Here is a 22351-nt window from a genome sequence, read left to right as displayed (position 1 = left end):
CTGTATCTCTAACTTCAGAGAGGTTCTATATCCTGTGTTATATAGTAGGTCAGACTAGATCATCACAGTGGTCTGTTCTGGCCTTAAAATCTATGAATCATCACTCCTTCAGCCTGTCATTCGGAGGCTTCACCCTAACCTCTCTCCAGCTTTCTCTGGGGTTCCTCAAGACTCTGTCCTTGATACTCTCCTTTTCTCCCTGAAAACCTGTCACTCCTCTCATTGCATTCCCCCACTGGCTCCCTCTTCCCTACCTTATCAAATATAAGCAACTTGTTCTCACTTTCAAGTCCCTTCATGCTTCTCCCATACTGCCCCTCATGCATGGGATAAGGTTCCTGTAAACATCTGCAAAATGAACTAATTATTCTCTTTCAACTCTCTCCTTAAAGCTCTCCTTTGCTATAAAGCCTACAAAACACTTGACAACAGTTAGACTATTGGTGCGCTGACACTACAGTCTACCATGCTGACCAATATTTGCTCATTGTTTCCTTGTAAGACAAGAGACAACAGATGGACACAAGAGAGTACTAGGAAACCATCAAGGGAGTACAACTTAGATTGTAAGCTACTTGGCGGCAGGGACTGTCTTTCTGCTCTGTTTGTATAATGCCTAGCACAATGTGGTTCTAGTTCATGACTGAGCCCCGTAGGTATTAAGATAATATAAATAAATAAATAAAATAATAAGAAAAAGGCAGGCAGAGAAGCTCAGTCACTAAAGGTAGAAGTATTTTGCTGGTTCATGCAGCACAAACAGGGATTTGTTGGGTAGCAAGTTGAAAAAGAAGTAAGTGTGGTCATCTGCACTACCAAACGATCACAGTATCCACACAATGAAAGATTTCCTGATAACTATTTACAAAGCCTAATTATACATGGTTTTCTTATCTTAAGAGAAGTTTCAATGTTCTAAAAATCTGAAGCCAATAGTACAATATTCTATCATCATCATCATCATGCTTATTATAGTATTGCCTAAGGGGCAACCTGGAGTGAGGCCCCATTGTGCTAGGCACTGTACAGAGTAGTAAACTGTTTCTTCCTCAGAGAGCTTATGATCTAAATAGATGTGACAGACACAGGGTGGAGGAAGGGGTATAACATACAAGCAGAGTGGACAAAGTGTTAACAGCAAAAGTCATGCTAGTTCCATGATTTATTTATTTAGTGGGTGGGTTTACTGAGGAGAGGAAACAGCTAAATGTAAAGAAAACTGAAAGGAAGGAGAATCCGGGGACTGAGCGGGGTCGAAGAAGGTAAGGAGGGTGAAGTGACTAAGGGTGGGGGAGCGTTGACACAAAACAGCCAATCACCAAAGGCAGAGAAATTCAGATGACTTTTTACAGTTTTCACTGGAGTGACCAAAGGTGAAAAAAGAGTCCCTGCTTTGGCTGCTCCTGTTCCTACTGGCTGAAATCTCTGGCTGGAGTCTGTCTGCAGTTTTCTTCTAACTCTACTTGAGGAGACAGGAGAGACACCACCTGAATCTTCGTGCCTCCAGAGTAGGCATGTGTCTGCCCATCCATCCTGCACAGTTCTGGGTCCACAAATGAGGAGTAGTACCACCTAGGTTCTATTTTACCCCCTCCTCCTAGTGCAGCACTCCCTACTTAGGGTTGCTCCTATTCCTACCAGCTGGAGTCTAGGGTTGCTCACTAGTAATCCTTGGGTTCACAATGGGGGAGAAAAAAAAATAGCTTCTGATTTAAGCTCCTGATTTTGCCAACAACATATGGGTTGAACAACAAGAGTGACTGAAGCTACTAAAAAAAACAAAACACTATATTAGCAATACCCTTCATTTCATCAAATTTTTCATTCTTCCTACAGGAAGATACCGTTTTAGCTGCATACTTGCATTTCACTTACAGGTGTACTGCAGCAGCATTCTGATAAATTCTAAACAAGTTCTTAGGCTGCTCTCATCACTGTAGCATCTGAGCACCTTCCAGCATTGTATTATTCAGCATGACTACAAATTGTCATGTGTGGTTTATTCTTGTTCTCATCCTCTCTCCAGAATGAAATGTGTGTGTCCAGTGAAGTGTTTTGGATTGGTAGGGTTTTTCCTCCCCCTGCCCTGCTTCTTAAATATGTGCACATTGGTATGAGTTTATGTCTGAGAAAGCAAGCTCAAAGAAGCATAAGGTGGTGAAGTTTGTGATGTCTTCATTTCACATTTTTGGGAAACAATTTACTTACTTCAGTGATCTAGGACAAGTGTCCTTTCTTTTGTTACTTAATCCAAAAAGAGGTGTAAGACTTTTTCTGATAGGCTTTCCAAACTTGTAATGACTACCTCAACCACATGATAGAGAACAAAACTAGTCAGACAGCCTTAGCTCACCTTTGAAAGGTCATCAAAGTATATTAAATAGATTTAGCCATGTTTACTCTTCCCCACAAATTATTTGATAAAGAAATGCTTTCAAAATATGGCAACATCACCCAATCCAACCAAGCGCAGCTTCACACAATTCAGTCATTGTAGAAGTTCACATTAGATACCACCGGCATTTGTTCCCTACTGGCACTTTGTATCCAGAAAGGAAAGGTGGACATCCTGTGTGAAAGGTGGATTGGACAGCTACTTTGCTAGCTCCTAAGAAATAGAAATGGTCACCATCCAGGCAGCTAACTCATAATATCTTCTCCTTTTGCTAGGCTACAAACTCTCCAGTCACTCACCACCCATTCCTATTCCCATATCCACTAGCAACAACCACCCAGCATTGGAAGGGCAAGAGGATAAAGAGGAGGGCTAACTAGCATAACCTCCCCACAGAAGCAGGAACTGTCATTTTCTCTTACCCAGCTGTTCATGATCAAAAACATAGCTATTGAAAAAAGTCTTAATATAGCACAATAAATCAAAGAGTTTAAGTGAATCAATTAAAAGTTTCTCTTTATTAAATATCAAAAATAAATTTACATACCCTTAACTACTTAGTAACCAAATTTTGATGCTTTCAAATAAAAATGGTGAAATAAGCTTGGGATCAGTATTATGTGCAGAAGACCACTAGATTTCATGGTTGCATGCAGAAGTTGTACAAGAATCCAGATATTAAACATTAGAGTCTTAGGGAAAGTCTACACTATGGCGCTACACTGGCACAGCTGCACCGATCCAGCTGCATCACTGCAGTGTGTCTGGTGAAGATGTGCTATGCTGACGGCCAAACACTCTCCTATCAGCATAATTACTCAACCTCTTCGAAAAGCATAAGTTATGTTGACAGGGAGCTTTTTCACACCCTTGAGCAAGATAAATTAGATTGACTTAAGCTGTAGCATAGACTTGTCTTTCGTTGTATCAGCTCCTACGAATGTTAGCCTTTGCAAGTTCTTTTTTAGTATGCCAATACATTTTCAGTAATTCTAAGAAATGCAGATATCAGAACACAATCAAATTAATTGTCTGACCCAAACAAGATAAAACCATTCACAATTTCTGAAGCCACTAGCTACAAACAGTATGGTAGCTTTACCTGTTGAACTAAAAATATCATTAGGATGACAGGAAAAAAAAATGATCACATTTTAATATTTCTGATCAGGTTACTCACCATGTAAATGAATAACTTATGTTGGTAAGTATCTAACCCTCCCAAGGGGGAAAAAGGGATTGCATCACTCCTACAACCACTTTAGTGTTTCAAAAAGTTGCACACTCTCTGCTTTTATGTAGCTGGAATTCCAACTGCCCATACATTTCCATTTATTTCAAGTACTAATACATAGCACATAACCTGAAAGACTTAAAATGAGTTTTTAGATCTTTCAGTAATTTGCTGAATTAACAACATTTTATAACAATATATTTAATTGACCAACTTGGTATCTACTGATTAAAAAAAAACAAAAAAAAAAACAACCAGAAATATGAGAGTGAGGCCAAACAAAATGGACCATTTTTTATAATAGTTACACATCCCGCCTACAGCAGGTTGAATTTAGGATTTAAAAATACATTTCAAACAAATATTTGTTACATCTGATTATATTACTCTTGCAAAATTTCCTTGATAATCTGTTTTTAAATGCTGAATAATGTAAAAAATGCATTTCAAAGAAATAGACTCTTGTAATTATTGTTACATATGAGAAAGATGTCTATATTCAAGAGTGCTTGTAAAAGACTGTATTGATGTCAGTAACTGCACAGCAAATCATACTTAATGTCAATCTACTAACCTCACATCAGGAAAATTACAACCCAGAATGTCAGATTTAGAACTATGAATTAAAGCTTAAATAAAATTTTTACTTGTGCAAATGGATTTACAACTACCCTAAAATTCCCCAAAAGGACAGTGACCCCGGAATACTATAGGAGAGAGACATTTAAAATCTAAGAGAAAAGGAAAGGGATTTTTAATAGTTATTGCACTAATTAATGTTTCAGTTTTAACAAATGGGCTGTAGAAAATTTCATGGAATTCATTCCATATTGGAGATTTGGTGACATGAAAAATTTCTCAGTGGGCATTCATTGCCACTCATCCATCATTTTCTATATGATGACCTGTTTAAGTTACTGTAATACCAAGCAAGAAATACAATTACTGTACCGTGACAGTGAAATAACTAATTCATTACCTTATGAAAGAGTTTACATTGTAGCTGATGTTCTCTCTTATTTTTAAACTAGCAGAGTTTAGTTAGCAATGGTCTTCTAGGGCCTGAAGACAAAATTATTCTATGCCTTACTGTATTTCATGGATATACATTAACAGCAATACAGCTGTACTTCAAAAAGCTATCAACATCTTAAAACATGAAGTACCTTATACATTTAAAAAGATTGATAGCAGCCTCTTAGCTTCTGAAAGAGCAGTCCATTAATCAGCAGATGGAAAAGTTATTATGCTGGAATTGTAACCATGATAGTGTCTATTCCTTTGCCCTCCATTTCACTTTGGTAAGCAAAGACAGCACAACATATGGCAGAATACTTTCACCTATTAATGAGCTTCACTACTAAATACATATAAAAATGTTAATTTATGAATTTATAAATTCACTTTATCTTCAATTTGGGCAATTAATATTATTTTCTAAATTTAGTTAACAAATTTGTATGTGTCCAATCCAATTCCCATTAAAATCAGTGGGAAGACTCCCTATTGCCATAACCTAACCAACGATTAATCCCCATGTAAATAATTATTGCAGTCTCTTTCTTCTAGCAGTGATCAACATCAGTCTTTTAAGATGGTATTTTAAAATCAGATATAAAAGTGATAATACCCTGTTCACATTCTTTTAAATATATCACTAGTAGAAATGTCAGTAAAGCTGGGTTTGATCAAAAACTGGGAAAAACAATTAGATGCTTGTGTGTGTGTGTGTGTGTGTGTGTGTGTGTGTGTGTGTGTGTGTGTATATACACACACACACACATGCACCTAATTGTTTTTATTTATACACATATATATACACACACAAATTGTTTTTATATACACACAGAGCAGAAGCAAAATGTTATGTTATATATATATGTATACAAAATATAACTTGTAATTGTGTATTTTTACATGTATCAAAAGCACAATGAGGAAAGCAGCAGGGTCATCAGAATATGTTGTCTGCTGAAACTGCTCTACTTCTGAGAAATGACTCTTCCACTAATTTGTTAAAATGATACTATTAAGTATTCTGACAATTGTCTTCCTCTATTCCCTCTTTGAATCCCTTCACTATCTTCAGCATATAGTAAAAGTTCCCCCATCGACACTTTGTAGGCTCTATATCTGTCCTCACCCCATGTCTGCTCGTCTTCTCTTATTCTCTCATCTTAGTTTTTGTGTTTTACTCAGTCCTGTTTCAATTTTTCTTTTTGTTTACATCTTCTTTCAGCTTTCCACTTCTGTTTTATTTATAACAATGCCCCTTATGGTAGTAACAACCTTCTCCTTCAAAGCATCTTTTACCTGCCTCTCAAAACTGGTCACAATTCAGATGTTACCACAACTTCTTTGACTTTTTAATCCTTCAGCTAGGTCGTCTGAACAAAACTGAGTTCCTCGGAGCAAGGACCTCGTTCATAATGTTTGTGAAGTGCAAGATACATCAATCTGACTCAAACAATAAATAGTTAGGCAAATATGGGTGTTTAAAACATTGCTTTATATCTTATATGTCTACAATTTAAAAAATTTCAACATGGGGAAATTACATGAGATAGTAAAAGTAGTTAACTAATGCACTCTAACATATCGATCGAGAGTGTTCCGTAAGATACCATTGTAATCAACAAAAAACCTGACCAAAGTAATTAAGGTTAACAGACTGATGAACCTGCCAGAATTATTTGATAGTACCAATAAGCAAACCTTCATGTGCCAACACATTGCCCAACTTTTCTAAGACAAAATACCAGGCAACAGATGTTAAAATAAATTGACATTACACTACAAAAAAGAAACCGAAATTTAATTATGCAAACAAACATAAAAACCAGACAATTGTCCAGTTCTCTATATAATCCATGATACGGTTACAAGATTCCTTCTCCAGCAAATTCTGTGTAGTAATGATGGAAGAACAACTCAGACAGGAATAATAATTGTTAATCCAGAGGACTACCTCAAACAAAAAACTCAAGATTTTGTGTTATAAAAGGCCATTGTGACAACTAGAAAAAAATTTGAGGCTCATATTTCACCTGGCCATAAAAGTAGTCACTGGCACATATTTGTTTTTAGTTTAATAGGTTACTAGCAGGTTAAAATTCATGTTGAAGAAAGTAAATTTTTCTGACCTATGTTACAACACCTAGACTTTCAAAACTGAATTTTAAAAATCTAATTAACTTTTCACTACATATGCTGTCTGCTCCCTGTTTCTGAATGAGAATATATGGCATTTTCTAGTAGTTTTCACTTTTGGTACTCCTGCACTAGCACAATACTGCTTATGTCTGGGAGAATGTATATTTATAAAAGACACCCCCCATTAGAATTACCATAACTAAAACCACAGAAATACTGCCATTCGTCTTAGATTTCATAAAATCTTATTTTTAGAGAACTTAAATATGGGTTTGGATGCATCTACTAGTCACTTTAGAAATAGGTGAAAGCTAGCTAATGTCAATTAACCTTTCATATTGTTCAGAACATGGTGATGTAACAACTTCAGCAGGGAAAAGAATGTCTCAAGAGTTGTTTACTCTTTGATGCTATAGAGACAGTGACAGCAGCTCAATAAAACCTCTTCCTCCTCCAGACAGGGTAGCCAATAAGAAATTAGCAAGTCTCCCTTTAAACAGAATGAAGCAGCAAAATGAAGTCTCAAGGCTCGCTTTAACATCACTATTTGAATGGCAGAAAGTGCAAATGAATGCATATTTCTTAGACTAGTAATATCCATTAAAGCTGATCAGCTTTACTTATTTCCTACATTTCTAACACAATCAATCTAAACATCATTCCTATTGTCGCAAATTACCACCAATAATATGTTAAAGAAAGACTTATCAGTTTGTAACTTCTGAGAAAGTGTCTCTCTAAAGCAAAAGCATACATATTACTTAATATTGTAAAACAGAAGCATTCCAATTGACCTGAGACTGGAAATGATAACTGGCACAAATGGGTATTCTTTTCATCTCATGCAGACACACGTGAGAGTGCCTGCCCTAATTTATTCCACTTTAAAAAGTTATTTAATACCAAGACAAGCCTCACTCAACATTAAAATTGCAGAGCTTCTATTTCCCTCAGTTTCCATTGTAATCTATCTGCCTTGTCATCTTAGATACCAAACTGGTGAAGGACACTGCAGCTTTAAATATTTCAGATCTATGTAGCTAGTAAATAGACTCCATTGCAATATGGCTCTGAAGGTCGTGTCCTATTGTCTCTTTTCTCTGCAAATATACTGAACTGCATAACATGGTTTATTTTACAAAATAATAAATACTGCCCTATCATTTCTAAATCATGTCAATTAGAATAGAGATCTCCTTATTAGAAAAAATAGATACAACACTCCTTCTGTATACACCTATGCTGCCTCTAGATGTATCAAAAACCTACACCCTGGATGCAATACTGGATTACACATTTGATAAGTTTCAACATTTGATTGCATATATTATGTAAATACCGTCCTTCTTAAACCACAGCTCTACAATAAGTATTAACCTCTTTAATGGTGAAAAGTAATTAACTGCATATCAGGTTCAGAAGCATCTTTGTTTAAAATTAGCTTTCTAGTTAGAAATCTGAAGCCAGCTATTATACATAATAATAGCCCCATATTCCTCACCATTTAATTTAATTTAGGATTTTTGCAAATACTGTACAAGTTAAATACACACACTGATCATCCACAGGAATGGAATATAAAAACCTATAGAAACTATGTTCCTTGAAATCAACCAGCTTTCTAATGTTAAAAGCCCTTGCAGTAATTTTAAAAAAGTTAAATTAGAAGAAAAATAGGGCTATTGTCCATACTCAAGATTTTGGATCTGGGTGTGCAATTTCTGAGAGAAGCCAGTGTGATTTCAGAAGAGGTGAATACTCATGAGCTAGGAGGAAGGTGAAAATGACATGTTGCCTTCTAGATGAGATATTGGTGCAGAGTACACCTTAAACAAAACATCAAGATATCTGTCACCAGTGCAAAAGGTGCATTAAGACATTACCTGAAAAGGCAACAGACTGTTGCCATTGTCGGTCCTGAAGGCATTGTCCTCCATCCAGGATTTGGGGGTTAAGGGTGGAGCCCGTGGGAACTTCGGAGGGGCAATGACATTGCTGGAGAAAGGTTTTTTGAGGGGTGAAATAGGATTGAGGGGGGAAGGCACCCCAACCCCCACTCCTACCCCAACCCCCACTCCTACTGCCCTTCGAGGGTCCCTGCCAGCTTGCAACCCACCCCAGGGGTTGGAAGGTGTACTCCAGGCTGCGTTTTGGTGATTATTCCAGCTGGAGGAGGAAGAGGAAGAGGCAGAGGAGGAAGACGGTTTGCTGGTCATAATGGGCTGATGGCTGTAAGCAGCATTTCTCTGGGCAAAAGGTGCCTGACTGGGACTCACAGGTGATCTCCTTTGCTGCTGCTGTTGGGCTTGCTGCTGCTGATGGTGGTGGTGCTGAGTCTGAGCTAGGCCGATCTGGGGAGAGAAAGTGCCACCAAACACAGGGTTGACATGGTGAGGGAAATTCTGGAAAAGCATTGTGCCATTGACTGGGGTAATCCCTTGAAAAAAGCTATCATCCACTGTGTTTGTGGTCCCTGTAGACCAGGTGCTGCCGAAGGACGGAGACAAGGAGGTGCCGGGTGTAGGTTCCTGCTGAGGCTGGTGAAAACTCAAGCCAGGCAAGATAGGGGACTCCATCTGCATCTTCTCCTTGCTATTTTGGACAGAAGTTGCTGTGCCGATACTAGTCACTGGGCTGATGTCCTCCGGTTTAGACGTCTCTGATGAGATGGGTGTAGAAGGGGTTTCTGCTGCGTTTGGATCTTGCTGCTGCTGCTGCCGCTGCTGGGGTTGGGCTTTGCTTTTATCCATCAGTAAATCATCCTGCATGGTTTGTGCAGCTGAAACAGTGGTGGGGGGTTAGGGGGGAAAACACAAAGACAGGTTATTATTCTCATTCATACCACTAGCCGCTCTGCTTTGGTATTTTGCTTGCTAAAATCCCGTGCCATTGCTAGTTGCAAAGCAAATCCGTAATTCCCCCTCCTCCCCCATTTAGGAGTATGCAATGTTTAATCAGTGTGATCGTGCTAGCTTGCCTTCAAATATATTTTAAGAGGCTTCACCCTTTCTGATGCCTTGATTCCTTTCAATCTAAATGAGAGATGTGCTTATAGGGCAGAGATATACAGCAATTTCGCCACGTCTCTTTTCTCTTACACCGGAACTCAGAGCTCTCACCCTGCAATGAAAAACTGATTCTGGTTCCTGTTTTTCCAAGCACCCTCCTCCTCGTCCTCCTCCCCAATTATTTGCATACGTCAATAAATACTGCTGCGTCCTTCAGCAAGGTTAAAAAGACACCAGCCTTTACTCTCCTCCACGCCCTTCCATACGACGAGACCTTTAAAGGAGCAGGATGCCCATTTCCTTTAATTAACGAACAGGTTTTCAATTATTCCATTTAACACCACAGAACATGCTCAGAATCTTGAGCTGATAATAGAAGACGTTTTTAGCTGCACATCATTTACTGGCCTTTTCTTTCCTGACAGTTTACTGTTTGGCCAGATGCATAAGCATCAACTCTGATTGAAAAACAAAACAAGGTTGTATTTGCCTCTGATGACCTTAAGATTTTTCATTTCTCTATAAAACAGGGTTTTTGCATCCTAGGACAGTCCCTTCCTTGTGTATATCTGATACACTCACTAAAGACAGGACTATATATGTGAAATCATCTGCAGAATAGAATACTTTTAAGATCTCAGGCCAAAATTATAAGCAGAGATTGGAGTTAGTATTTTAAATACTAAAGTCTCTGTTCCTTTCAACACAAAATTAAAAAAGTGAGGCGAATCAAAACATTTATACACACACACATTTTAAAAACCACCTTTCTTCCATATGAAAGGGACTGAATGATTTAAAGATGCAATTTACAAGTCAATCACTAAATATAAACAAGTTAAAACCCTATGAAATTAAATTTATGTAGTGTGAGCAAGTCCTATACTTATTAGAAAGGTACTTCTTATAAAATACATTAGGTCAAATACAAATGTTAACCTTATTTTAAAACTCAATACCAAAGTAAGGTATATGCATTTGCTACTCCTCGACCTCTGCAAGAAACTATCAGAGCAACCACCCCCAAATTTCGCAGACGTATTTACAATTAAAGAGGCCACACACAAAAAAAGCTCGTGACAATATTTTAAATAAGCCTATTAATTTATGACTAATTTTAATCAAGTAGCCTTTTATTGACATGGCACCTCCCAACACCTAAGCACGTTTTTTACTTGTTCTAACCATATGGCGTTTGTATTTCTAAAAATCACTTGACTTCTAGATTGCTATTTAATTGCAGCAAAATAACGTGATGTCAAATTAAACAGCTGGTTAGGAAGGGTGTCAAGGAGGTGAAGACAAAGTTTAATTTCTTATATTAGCCATTTTTATATGATCCATGGCTTTCGTTTAAGATTGCACTTTACAAAGATTATTTAAATACTAGCTGTTTCCATCTAGTTCAAACTCTATTTTATTCACGCAATATACACATACACACGCTTTTGCTTTAGAGATAATTGACAGGACAGGTTCTGCTACCAGTTATGTTAGGTTTTCTGTTTATTTTATTCTCCATTCAAATAAGTAAGTCCAACTATTATGCCTTTAACAGTCCATACAGTGAGACAGCATTAAGCCAAATTCCTAAGAAGAAAGAAGTAAACTATTGCATCTGTATCACGCAGCTCTGCTGCTGCTGCTGCTGGGGGGGCGGGGGGACGGACGGTTTTCAGGAAACCTTTCGAGGCAGTTTAAAGCCGTACTGCAGCAAGCCACAATATCCCAGGCTTCGTGTAGCTTTCCATTAGCTGAATTTCTATCAAAATCACCATAACTGTTAGAACTATACAAAATTGCTGGGGATTCCATAGGAGAAAGGGAAAAACCAGACAACACCTATAATACTTCCTTGCTTTTTGATGCACCCATTTAGAAAGTTATGTTCTACCAAAAAAAAACAATTGAAAGGTTAAAATCCTGCCTTCAGTAAAGTGTACTTCATTCACTAACTCACCAAGTAATCGTACAGTGGCTACCCCAGCAGTTGTTTCAGATACATATCTTGACTTAGTTATTTGTATATTAACTTTATCCTGAGGATATTAATCCACATCCGTTTTCCATTACTCCTTAAAGGTAAAATTTCAGCACAAATTCAACCCTCTTCTCAAGGTCAAGACCTACCTTTAATGAATGAAGCCAGTCTGAATGGAGAAACACTGGATAATAAATGACTTTGAAAGATGGGCCAACCAATGTCTAATATTTGGGCTAATATGCGGTGCCTCTTGATTATTGCTGGTATAAGTATTTGTGCAAATTTACAGTCCAGTATAGCAAATCTATATCCCCATAACAATACCAGCTCCGTTCGTATGCAGTAACCCAAGCAGTCAACGCAGAAATTCCTTAGGAACAGTTACCTTTGAGTGTTCTGTATTTAAAGATCAATACAATGACAGTATTTATTTTCTTCTTTCGGGTTTGCTATATAACAAATAGGCGACCGATCTGGCAAGAGCACTTTGACAACTGCAAGCTTATGGCGCATGCTCACCCAAGGAACTATGGGGATTGAAGTCTTTTCTACAGACAGCTATTGATTTCTGCAGGTTGTAAGAACTACAGTACTGAAAGGAGGCGAGATCAAATACATCCATTCTCCAGGGGGAAGTCGTTGCAACCCGGATTACATTTAAAATTAATGCAGCCCAAAATCATTAGCTTTCAGAAGAAAAACTGGTGGGATACATTGATCTGGAAATCGAAATTACAAGGAAAGCCTCCAGCAGTCTGACAGATGTGTAAATCAAGATAAAACAGATCAAATATAGCTACCCAAAATAATAAATTAAATGTTAGTCACTAGTTAGTTAATTAAACTATCTAGTGCAAAATCACAACCTGACTTCCACTATGAAGAGATAAGACAACTTTTTAATATTAGTTACTATGTTTCTTAGCTGAAGTAAATGTTTTATATTGCAGTCACAATATTCTTGATAAAATATAGTCTTACATCATCTGAGTATAACTTAGGTTTTGTGAGATTTTAAAAGTAAATTAAGATCAACATCTACATATTATGGTTACTGGTGCTATATAAATGCCCCAGGTAAGAGCCCCACAGGAGAAAGTCATCAACACTGAGTTTGTTACTAGACAGAATATCCTATCAATGCAAGCTACAAAAAAGAGGGTAAACAAGCAGTTTAAGTAATTTAACACACCATCTGCACATCAGTCAGCAGTTCCTCCTCCACTACCTCTCTTCTACCCCCACATCTCTCCAGCTCCTCTTCAGAGATCAATATGCATCCTCAAACCATATTAATTGATTATATGTTCCGGTATTTCCATTATTAATATGACACTGTTGTGACGTTCATAAATTACATTCTGTGTAGTTCTGTACGTTGTATTCCTGTATAATTGAGATAATGTGTCAGATTGGAAATGTTGGCTACAATATATTATCCTACAGTGTCAGGAAAAGTTATATTAACATGTGATCATTGTTAATAATTAGTTTTCATTACAAAATTTAAATCTGCATTGTGTGAACATTAGTGTGTGTGGCTGCACACCGGTTGTTCAACAGAGGCTGGAGATATATGAGCAATTGTTGGAAGAGAGACAGTTAAACCTAAGAAGGAGAAATTAGTAGAATTGTAGCTGAGGTGTCAAGTGACTTAACTGCTTATTTCTTTGCTTTTTACAGTTTGAGTTGGTGGGCTATGCAGTCTAGGAACTGTAAGTCCAAGCTGTAATGACCAGATTTTCAGCATCTGCTCCTAGACTCTGCTGCCAGTCTGATTGCATAAATGGGCCAGGAAGCTGCTTTAGTAGGGCATCTGAGGATTCTTTTGAACAGGGAATCTGACTAGCATAGAACTGGTTATATTGACTCTATGTCACTCCACCATCAAATGGGCAAAGTGCCAGAGCAAAAAAGGATATGGCCAGACCAGTGTTACTGCCTCTGGGGAGCTATTCCAAGACAACTCAAGCAAGAGCAAACTCTAGAGTGGTTTAACTTGCACTGGGAGCTAAAATGGCTCCCTGCAACCTTGAGAACTGATGGAGCAGAGCCCTGATACACCTGACTGGGCCAAAACTTTTTGTGTGTTAATTTCCAAGCTTTTAAAATAATTATATACATTGCTCCTATTTCCACAGATAGCAGTCAGGATTTATCTGTATTATCTCTTGTATGTCCCTGAATATCGGCAACAACTGCAATACATTATCTACCAATACACTTTCTTCTCCATCAGATGTCTGGAGAGCTGCACTCCTCTCATATCTTCTGATGGCCCAATCAACCCGTCATCCCATCCACTTCTTGCACCCCACCAAATCCTCATGACGATAAAAGTTCAGAAGCGTGAAGTTCACAACATTTTGGACTCTGTTCAGGAGAAAGCCACCACTGCAGCTTCTAGCTCATGGAAATGTTCCTAAATTGAAATAACTGATGTAATCTTCTCTAGTAGCCATGGAATTCTGCCTTAGATATTTTGTAAGGATTCCCATTCGAAGTCTGATGTCAGGCAGCCCAGTCAACATATGTATGACCTGAAAGTGAAAGTTCCATTTTGAAGAGACAGCAGCCTAAACCCATTCAGGTCTCTCATGATGACAGCTTCACTCCACAGGTCAGCCAAGAAGATGGAGGAGGAGGGTTCAGGCAACCTGAATATTATCTGTGTCCCCTTCCCAGATACAGTAATCAGGAAAAGTAGGGAAAGCCCACCATAAGACGACAACAGAATCTGGGTGCCGAAGGTCCCTCTCCCAATAAAAGGATCATTAGGGTGAAAAAATAAACTGGACCTAATTTTGCAATATTTTATTATGAAAAAAGTGCCTTCTTGATCTCAGTCAGTTTATACCTTGTATTTAATGCAATTTATTCCCACATTTGTAATTTGATCCTAGCTATGTAACTACAGATACTGTTCTTATTTATATACAAAGGCGTTTTAGCTTACTAAAGCTAGTAGAAATATAATAATATATTATGGGGTACTGAGTTTTGTTGAATAGAAAAATCTAAATTAAAAATAAACTTAAAATGAATCTGGTGCTATATGTCTTAATTATGGGACAAAGTACGTATGAATGACTGAATGACCTCCTCTGTAAGGTGTTATTTTAAATATTACTTATGCTGAATTATCTCCCCTTTGTGAATATTAAATGTTAACTGCTTTCATATTTCCCAGTTACTTAGCTGTGTTAGATCTCTCAAATTTCTTGATTCTTCCTACTTTTGACTAAACAAAATGATTCCACTAGAATATGGTCACTTTGCTATTCAGCCCCTCTTCTGGGTCCTTATTAGAAGTTATTCTGGTCACTGTTCATTACTGATCCCTAAATATTCCTTTATTACCTAACAGAGGTACTTTATCAAAGTGTCTTTTTAAAGTCAAAATAAGTTTGTTACAAAGCAATTTAATTTTCTACTACCTGTATTGTCTTAGTGTATGCTGTCAACTTAAAAACCATAGGGCCTAATTTGGGGCTCAGTCAGTGCTGCCATTTTTTTTTTTTAAATAAAGATTCTCGATTTTTTATTTTTGCCTTCCAGTTTGAAATTTTGCCCTTAGCCAAAGTAGCTGCCATCTTCAATTACTGTCTCTAGGACAGAAGCCACGGGCTATCCTCAGTAAGATGGCAGTTCTCTATCTTCTGTAGGGGATAGTGAGTCTGCTCCCAGAAAAGAGGGACACAGTTTCCTGTTATTTCCAATTGGGCTGAAGCATGGCTGCCCTCAGGGAAGAAGATGGGCCTCCAGTCACCAGCTGAGGGCTGAAGAGGGACAGAATACGGAGGTGCAGTGAATGGGGCTCTGGCAGCAGCAGGGAAGAGGACCGTGCTAGGAAACAGGATGGGAAACTGAGTGGTCAGAGGAATGTGAGGAGCCAGAAGCAAACTGAGGAGGTTTGTAGTGGAATATGGCATGGCAGAGAAGAAAATGCAATGAGTAGGAGATAGTGAGAGGAGAGGAAGGGAAATGCATGTGTCTGGGGGGACTACCATACATAAAGAGACAGGCAGAGGCAGGGCCAGATTAACCTTTTGTGGGCCTGGCACCAAACATATTTGTGGGCCCCCAGGGAGCAACGGAGCATGGCATGAGGGGGGTCAGTCCCCAGAGCAAGGAAGCAGAGACTGCCAGGAGCCGGAGATGCACTGGGGTCCAGCCAGGCGATAGAGAAGCCGGCGGTGGGGCCAGGGGTAGATGAGCCCTTGGCTGGCCAGCGGGCAGGCTGAGAGAAGCAAGTGGTGGGTGGCGGGAGGGAGGGAGCCAGCGGGGTCTCAGGACACAGTGCAAACAGAGCAGGCCAGGGCCCTTTCTAAGCATGGGCCCAGCTCCATGGCACCACTGGCACCATTGTAAACCTGGTACTGGGTGGAGGAGTATGGCGGAAGCATGTGAGTGTGGGTAGCTGCCTATCCTGTGTTGTTAGGGAGGGAGATGGGGAGCTTTTATTGTAACCTCCTCTATGTCAGGGAAAGGAGAAGGCAAGTTCCTACTTTGCAGTGAACATGGAAACTGCATTTTTGTATGTACTTGAGACTGAAGATGGACCCAGGTTGATCACACACAAATTGGGGATGGGAGCTTCCTCATAAAAGACATGATGATGGTGAAATTAGGCAACAGGCAAAACCCACAATTTTTAAATATTATATTTTGGGTTCTGCCTCATGATTTTCAAATACTTGGGTTCTGCAATGCAGTGATATACACACTGCCAAGTGTTGTGACATAGCTGCCTAAAGCCTGCATTCTGAGATGCACATCTGCCCACATCTCAAGTGACAAAGCAAGGAAGAACCCTTCCTCAAAGACTATCATTCAGCTGAGACTGGAATCAGGTGATCACGGGTTCTGGTTTCACCGTTTCTCCTGAGTGCTGTTCACAAGCCTTACTACTATGATGACCTCATCTCTCTACCCTAAAAGCTAGGCAACTAATATTTCCCTAATTTTTCAAACAAGGTAATTGAGAAGTTGCACAAATCAGTGAACAAAGCCCAGGTCACAAGTCTTGTTCTGCTGCCTTTCAGAAGGAACGCATCAAATCTATGTGCTTGACTAACTGGTCTGTAACCATTGCTCTAACCACTAGACCATATACAGATCATGATGAGAACCCAGTAATTCTGATATCCAGCATTCCTCTACAGTCTCACATATATTTGTTAAACTAATTGACAGCAAGCCTCATTCTTGAAGGTGTAACATTTGAATTACTAGGACACTGAATGCTCTCTAAGGACATTGCTAAGGAACTACAGTCTTATCTGTAGGTCACCATTTTTAATTTAGCCTGCTCTGCTCCCTATTAAAAGTTGTTCCTGTGTAATGGTATTTTGGTGACCCTCTAAATTTTTTTTTTTTTTTGCCAAAAGCTTGTTGTTTTCACTAAATCTGAATTTAGACCAAATTCGAGTGGTCATTGTTCCTTCCATTGTTCCTCTTTCAAATAAAACTTAAGGGGTTTACAAGACATGATTTACTGCTATTGAAGTTCTGCTATGTCATCATGTTTTGTATCTATCATTATACAGATTTCATTATGGATGTTGTTAACAGTGTCATCATTAAGGTTACACTGAGCTTTTTCAAGTGACATTTTAATTATTGTATTAGGTATGACAAGTAAATTTGTTCATTATTTTAGCAGTTAAAAATTACTCCTTTCTGAAACGTAAAAAAAAAATCCAAAAAAAAAAAAAATCCAATGTTTTGGACTCATTCATGGATTTGCTTTTACATTTAAATCTGTAAGTAAATACAGAGTTAAACAAAATGTCAAGCATAGATCATTTTTTTCCCAATAAAAAGTTATGAGAATTATCTGTTGAAATGGCTTTTGTTAATGTTAGAAAAGACAACAGAGAAAATATTTATGAAAACAATTGGGAGGCAGCCCATATAGACCCTCAGTTCTGGAAAAATCTGCAGAGTATGAAGTAATCTTTACCTTATTTAGCTCCTTGACATTTTGAATGAATTGAGCCAATTAAGTGTTTAATATTTTAAACACCTGAAATGCTCCATGGATTTAGACTCCAATTCTGCAAATGTATCCGCCAAGGCAGACACTTGTTGCCATTCAGAGATCCATTGAAGTCAATGACCTCTGTGCAAGTGCAGAAGTCCAAAACATGTGGATACTTTTGCAAGATCAGGGTCTATGATATGAGCAGTTTTCCTTGTATGTCCTCCCAAACTAGGCTGAGATCTAAGTTTTCCTAGCCTCTGCTCATTTATTGAAGCAGAAGACTGGAAAAATTCATATCATATGCTTGGTAAGAGCTTTAGAGAAATATGTTCAGCTGGTGCATAGGTTTTTTTACATGAACCTGTAGGAGCCTGGTATTGCAGAAAACTTATGCACTCAAGTAATTTCCTATGCTAAATAATTTAAGAACTTTCAAGACTGCTAATGTTTTCTTCCAAAAAAAGCAAGGACATTCTCACATTAAAATGTGTTAACTTTAAGTTCAGATTGCTGACATAATATAAAACTCTTATGAAAAACAACTACAAATTTACCATTAAATAAATATTTAAAAGAGATTAGTAAAGACAATTTATACAAATATTCTGTTCTTACTGTTCACACATACCATTCACTGAAATACTGACATGTGCAAGTTCCTTCCAACAACCTTAACTCTGACACACAAAATAGGTTTGCAGACTTTCAATATATACATCACAAATTAAATTTTACATATTCAAATATATATACACAGAGAAAGAGAGAGAGGTGGTATGTATATTGAATGGCATTTAATATAGAAAGCTCATGAGGAAGGTGTTGCTATTTTTCAAAGAGGTAAAAAAGGAAAGGGAAAACTATGACACTAGAAAGTTGTATTGCCTTAACTATAATAGGACAGTTTCAGAGTGGTAGCTGTGTTAGTCTGTATCAGCAAAAACAACAAGGAGTACTTGTGGCACCTTAGAGACTAACAAATTTGAGCATAAACTTTCATGGGCTAAAACCCACTTCATCAGATGCATGGAGTGGAAAATACAACGGGCAGGTATAAATATACAGTACATGAAAAGATAGGAGTTGCCTTTCCAAGGGGGAGCGGTCAGTGCTAACAAGACAATTCAGTTAAGGTGGAAGTGGGCTATTCTCAACACTAGAATACCAAGGGAGGAAAAATCACTTTTGTAGTGGTAGTGGGGCCAATGTAATAAGAGTGGTCCATTTCAAACAGTTGACAAGAAGGTGTGAGTAACAGAAGGGAGAAATTAGTTTTTGTAGTGACCCATCTACTCTCAGTCTTTATTCAGGCTTAATTTGATGGTGTCCAGTTAGCAAGTTAACCAGTTCTGCAGTTTCTCATCGGAATCTGTTTTTGAAGTTTTTTTTGCTGAAGAATTGCAACTTTTAAGTCTGTTATTGAGTGTCCAGAGAGATTACAGTGTTCTCCGGATCTTTTTTTAATGTTATAATTCTTGATGTCTCTAAGCTGCCACAAGTACTCCTCCTTGTTATAACAGGACAGTTACATAGTATAATCCCCCTAGTGTGAATGAAGTTATATTGGTATAAAAGTGCTTTATACTAGTATAGCTATTCCCACTTACAGACGGTGAATAAGCTATATTAGTATAAGGTACCTTTACACCAGTGTAACTACAGACACATTAAAAGCGACAAAGACTAATAACAGACTTATTAGTGCACAAGCTTTTGTGGATGCATCCAACGAAGTGGTATTCACCCATGAAAGCTTATGCTACAATACGTCTGTTGGTCTATAAGGTGCCACAGGACTCTGTCGCTTTTTACAGATTCAGACTAACACGGCTACCCCTCTGATATACTACATACACATTGGGGCTTGTACCACTTTAAAAAAAAAAAAAATCACATCCCTAAGACAATGGTTCCTTCACAGTCCTTATAATGTATGAATACCTTGCTCTTTGATAAAGCTTTTCCACCATAGCCAGAATGACATTTACAGTGATTACCACCAGACAAAAACAAACAAACAAACCACACATTACCCATCAGAATTTCCTATACCCAGGAAGGGAAAAGACTTAAAAACTCCACAAAGTCCCCCAGGACCTTTGCTATGCCAGTCAATCTCTATAGTGATGAGTACTAGTACAAAATCATAACAGAAATAAGTTTTGGTAAGTGAAATTTTATTTATCCTCTTTTTTCATACTTCTGTAACAGTTGTCTTATCACTTTTTCCCAAGCTTACACATATTAGGTAACTGTTCTGAACTCTTCTATAAATATTGCTAGCTACTTTAGATTCCATAGTGAATTTATTGGAAGAAATGATGTAAGCTAAAATTCAGTAGGGTACATACAAAACCTTCAGATAAAAGAGGGCCTCAAGCTTAGAGAAATTTATTTAAGGTGTTTGTTGACAAGTATAAACAGACCGTAGTACAGAAAATTGGTAGTAATCCAAAGATCTCCTTTTTACATAAAATAAATCTGTTTAGTTGGGGGACACCAAAGAATCAGCTTATAGACCCTTCTCAAAAAGTCCTGTTCTGTGCATTGTGAAGTGATCAATGGGGACAGAAGCTAGTAACATTAATGTGTGGGCCTTGCAAAATTGTTTTCAGACTTACTCTACCAGGCTAGATTTATGGACTAGATTACCAAGGCAGTGGAGGATAGGACTGATGTGGAAGCACTTTTCATGTCAATAAAGTATTACTGAAATGACATACATTAACAGAGCTGTGTGGGAAAACTTGGCCCCTGAGCCTGTAAACATGGCCCCTGAGCCTGTAAACATTCAAACATTCAAACATGTGTAACTTTACTAGTGAAACATGTCCACTGAAGTTAAAGGGACTACTCACATGAGTAGAGTTATGCAAGTACTTTAAATGTTTGCCATATCATAGCCTTAAACAATATCTATACACACTGCAGCTAGCACTTTAACTTCTTAAAATTAATTTAAATTAATGTTAGGAAGTGTTATTACCACAGAACTAGACGTTAAAACAAACAATTAATATTAGCGAGGTAATACAACTGGTAGTGTGTTGGCCTTTGACCTGTACCCTAGCATCCTTAGCTAAATTTGTAGGAGACAGAGCTATGTAATTATATAAAGAAACACACAATATGAAAGAACTTACAAGATGATAAAAGCTCCTGTCACAGGAGCATCCCAAGCTTTAGCTCTAATTTATGTATTAGTTAAACTTTAGGTTTACTAAAATTGTTATGTTCTTAGAGTTTGTGATAAGCATAATAAAAGACTAAATAAAATTCACTGTCCCTCCTCCCCCTCAGCCCCAGCTGTGCAGTGTCCAATTCCTACCAAGAAGTTGCCATTTTGCTGCAATCTCCCAGAAGTGCCCGCATTGTGGTGTAGTTGTATGTTTACAATTTGAGAAGTGCTTTGGTAAAATATTAAGACACTATTACTGTTATTTTGTGGCTATAATATACAAGACAATCACGTGGCCCAGGTACCAGTCACTGTTGGTCATTCCTTGTCTAACAAGACTAGGTTGCAGGGATGCTCTCTATAGGTATTCTAAGGATGAGAACACCTCAAACTGCTCTTTATTAACTACCTCTGACAAACATCATGGAAAGTATGGCATCAACTCTTCCTTGGCCAAAGTAGGGTGATCAGATAGCAAGTGTGAAAAATCGGGATACGTTCTTTTTTGGGGGGGGGGGGTAAGGTAATAGGTTGCCTATGTAAGACAAACCTCTTAACATTGGGATGTCTGGTTACCCTAGGCCAAAGTGACACAATGTAGGATCTTCGTACATCAGTACAGAAGTGAGAGATGAGAGTGAAGGACAGTAAGGAAGGAAGAACTGTGAGATTTCTTAGATGTAGAGATGGCATCACAGCTTCATCTAGAGAAATGTGTACATTACATTATGCTAGGATGACTTTTTAGAAAGGGGTTACTTTTTCCTCCATGAGAAAGTATACCTGCAAGCCAAAACATGAAAATTCACACTCTTCCCAGATTCCTTCTCAGCATGTCCCTTGTGCCTGGTATAGCTAGGGAAGGTGAGTTTTGCTGAATAAGCCCCACTTCAGTTATTTACTTAAGAATACCCTTAATGAGGACTTTTAAGTGAAAGGCTTTAATGAAGTATGAGGGGACATTAACAAAGGGTGCGTGTGTTTATTTGTTATTGGCAATAAACCCCCATAAGGAAACAAATATTTGGCACTTTCACTTGAAACATGTCAAACACCACCCGCCTCAGCAGCCTGTTAAGCTAAAAGTCAGGTACTCTGCACGAATCCCTTTCTCGCTTACTCATGATTTACCAGAGACCTCTTCTGAACTGGGGAACCTCGCGGGGGGCAAAAGCCGCTTTGGAGGACAAGACACTAAGTAACAGCATCTGTTTATGTCACACTGGGGGCGTAGAGGACGCTCTTGTGTCCTGGGGAAGGGGAGACAGAGTAAGGCTGCAGGTTTACAATGAAGTACTTGGAGGAGGCTATAATCTACTCCCTCTCCCCCCAGTACCCCCACGCTGCCCCGGAGCGTGACACACGTGCCCACGAGGGGACTGGGACACAGCGGCCACTTTACTAGGAGGGGAG

At 38.4% G+C, this 22351-nt stretch overlaps 1 protein-coding gene across 8 annotated transcripts in view; it reads right to left on the bottom strand.

Annotated features, from left to right (window-relative positions):
* The window catches only part of CPEB3 (cytoplasmic polyadenylation element binding protein 3), a 180760-nt gene that overhangs the window by 158221 nt on the left and 188 nt on the right, over positions 1-22351 (bottom strand). For 6 of the 8 annotated variants that reach the window (XM_032770264.2, XM_075072703.1, XM_075072706.1 and 3 more), the window contains exon 2: positions 8666-9561. In XM_032770264.2, coding sequence (XP_032626155.1) covers positions 8666-9550 — 885 coding nt within the window. In that variant the 5' untranslated portion in view covers positions 9551-9561. Of the gene's footprint in view, positions 1-8665; positions 9562-9786; positions 9889-11920; positions 12234-22351 lie in introns of those variants that run through there. The other 2 variants (XM_032770266.2, XM_032770265.2) reach the window with 2 other exon arrangements.

The sequence above is a fragment of the Chelonoidis abingdonii genome, chromosome 15, assembly GCF_003597395.2.
Source record: "Chelonoidis abingdonii isolate Lonesome George chromosome 15, CheloAbing_2.0, whole genome shotgun sequence".
Classification (NCBI taxonomy): domain Eukaryota; kingdom Metazoa; phylum Chordata; order Testudines; family Testudinidae; genus Chelonoidis; species Chelonoidis abingdonii.
The sequence above is the reverse complement of the archived record's forward strand: the minus strand, read 5'-3'. Positions and strand labels throughout refer to the sequence as shown.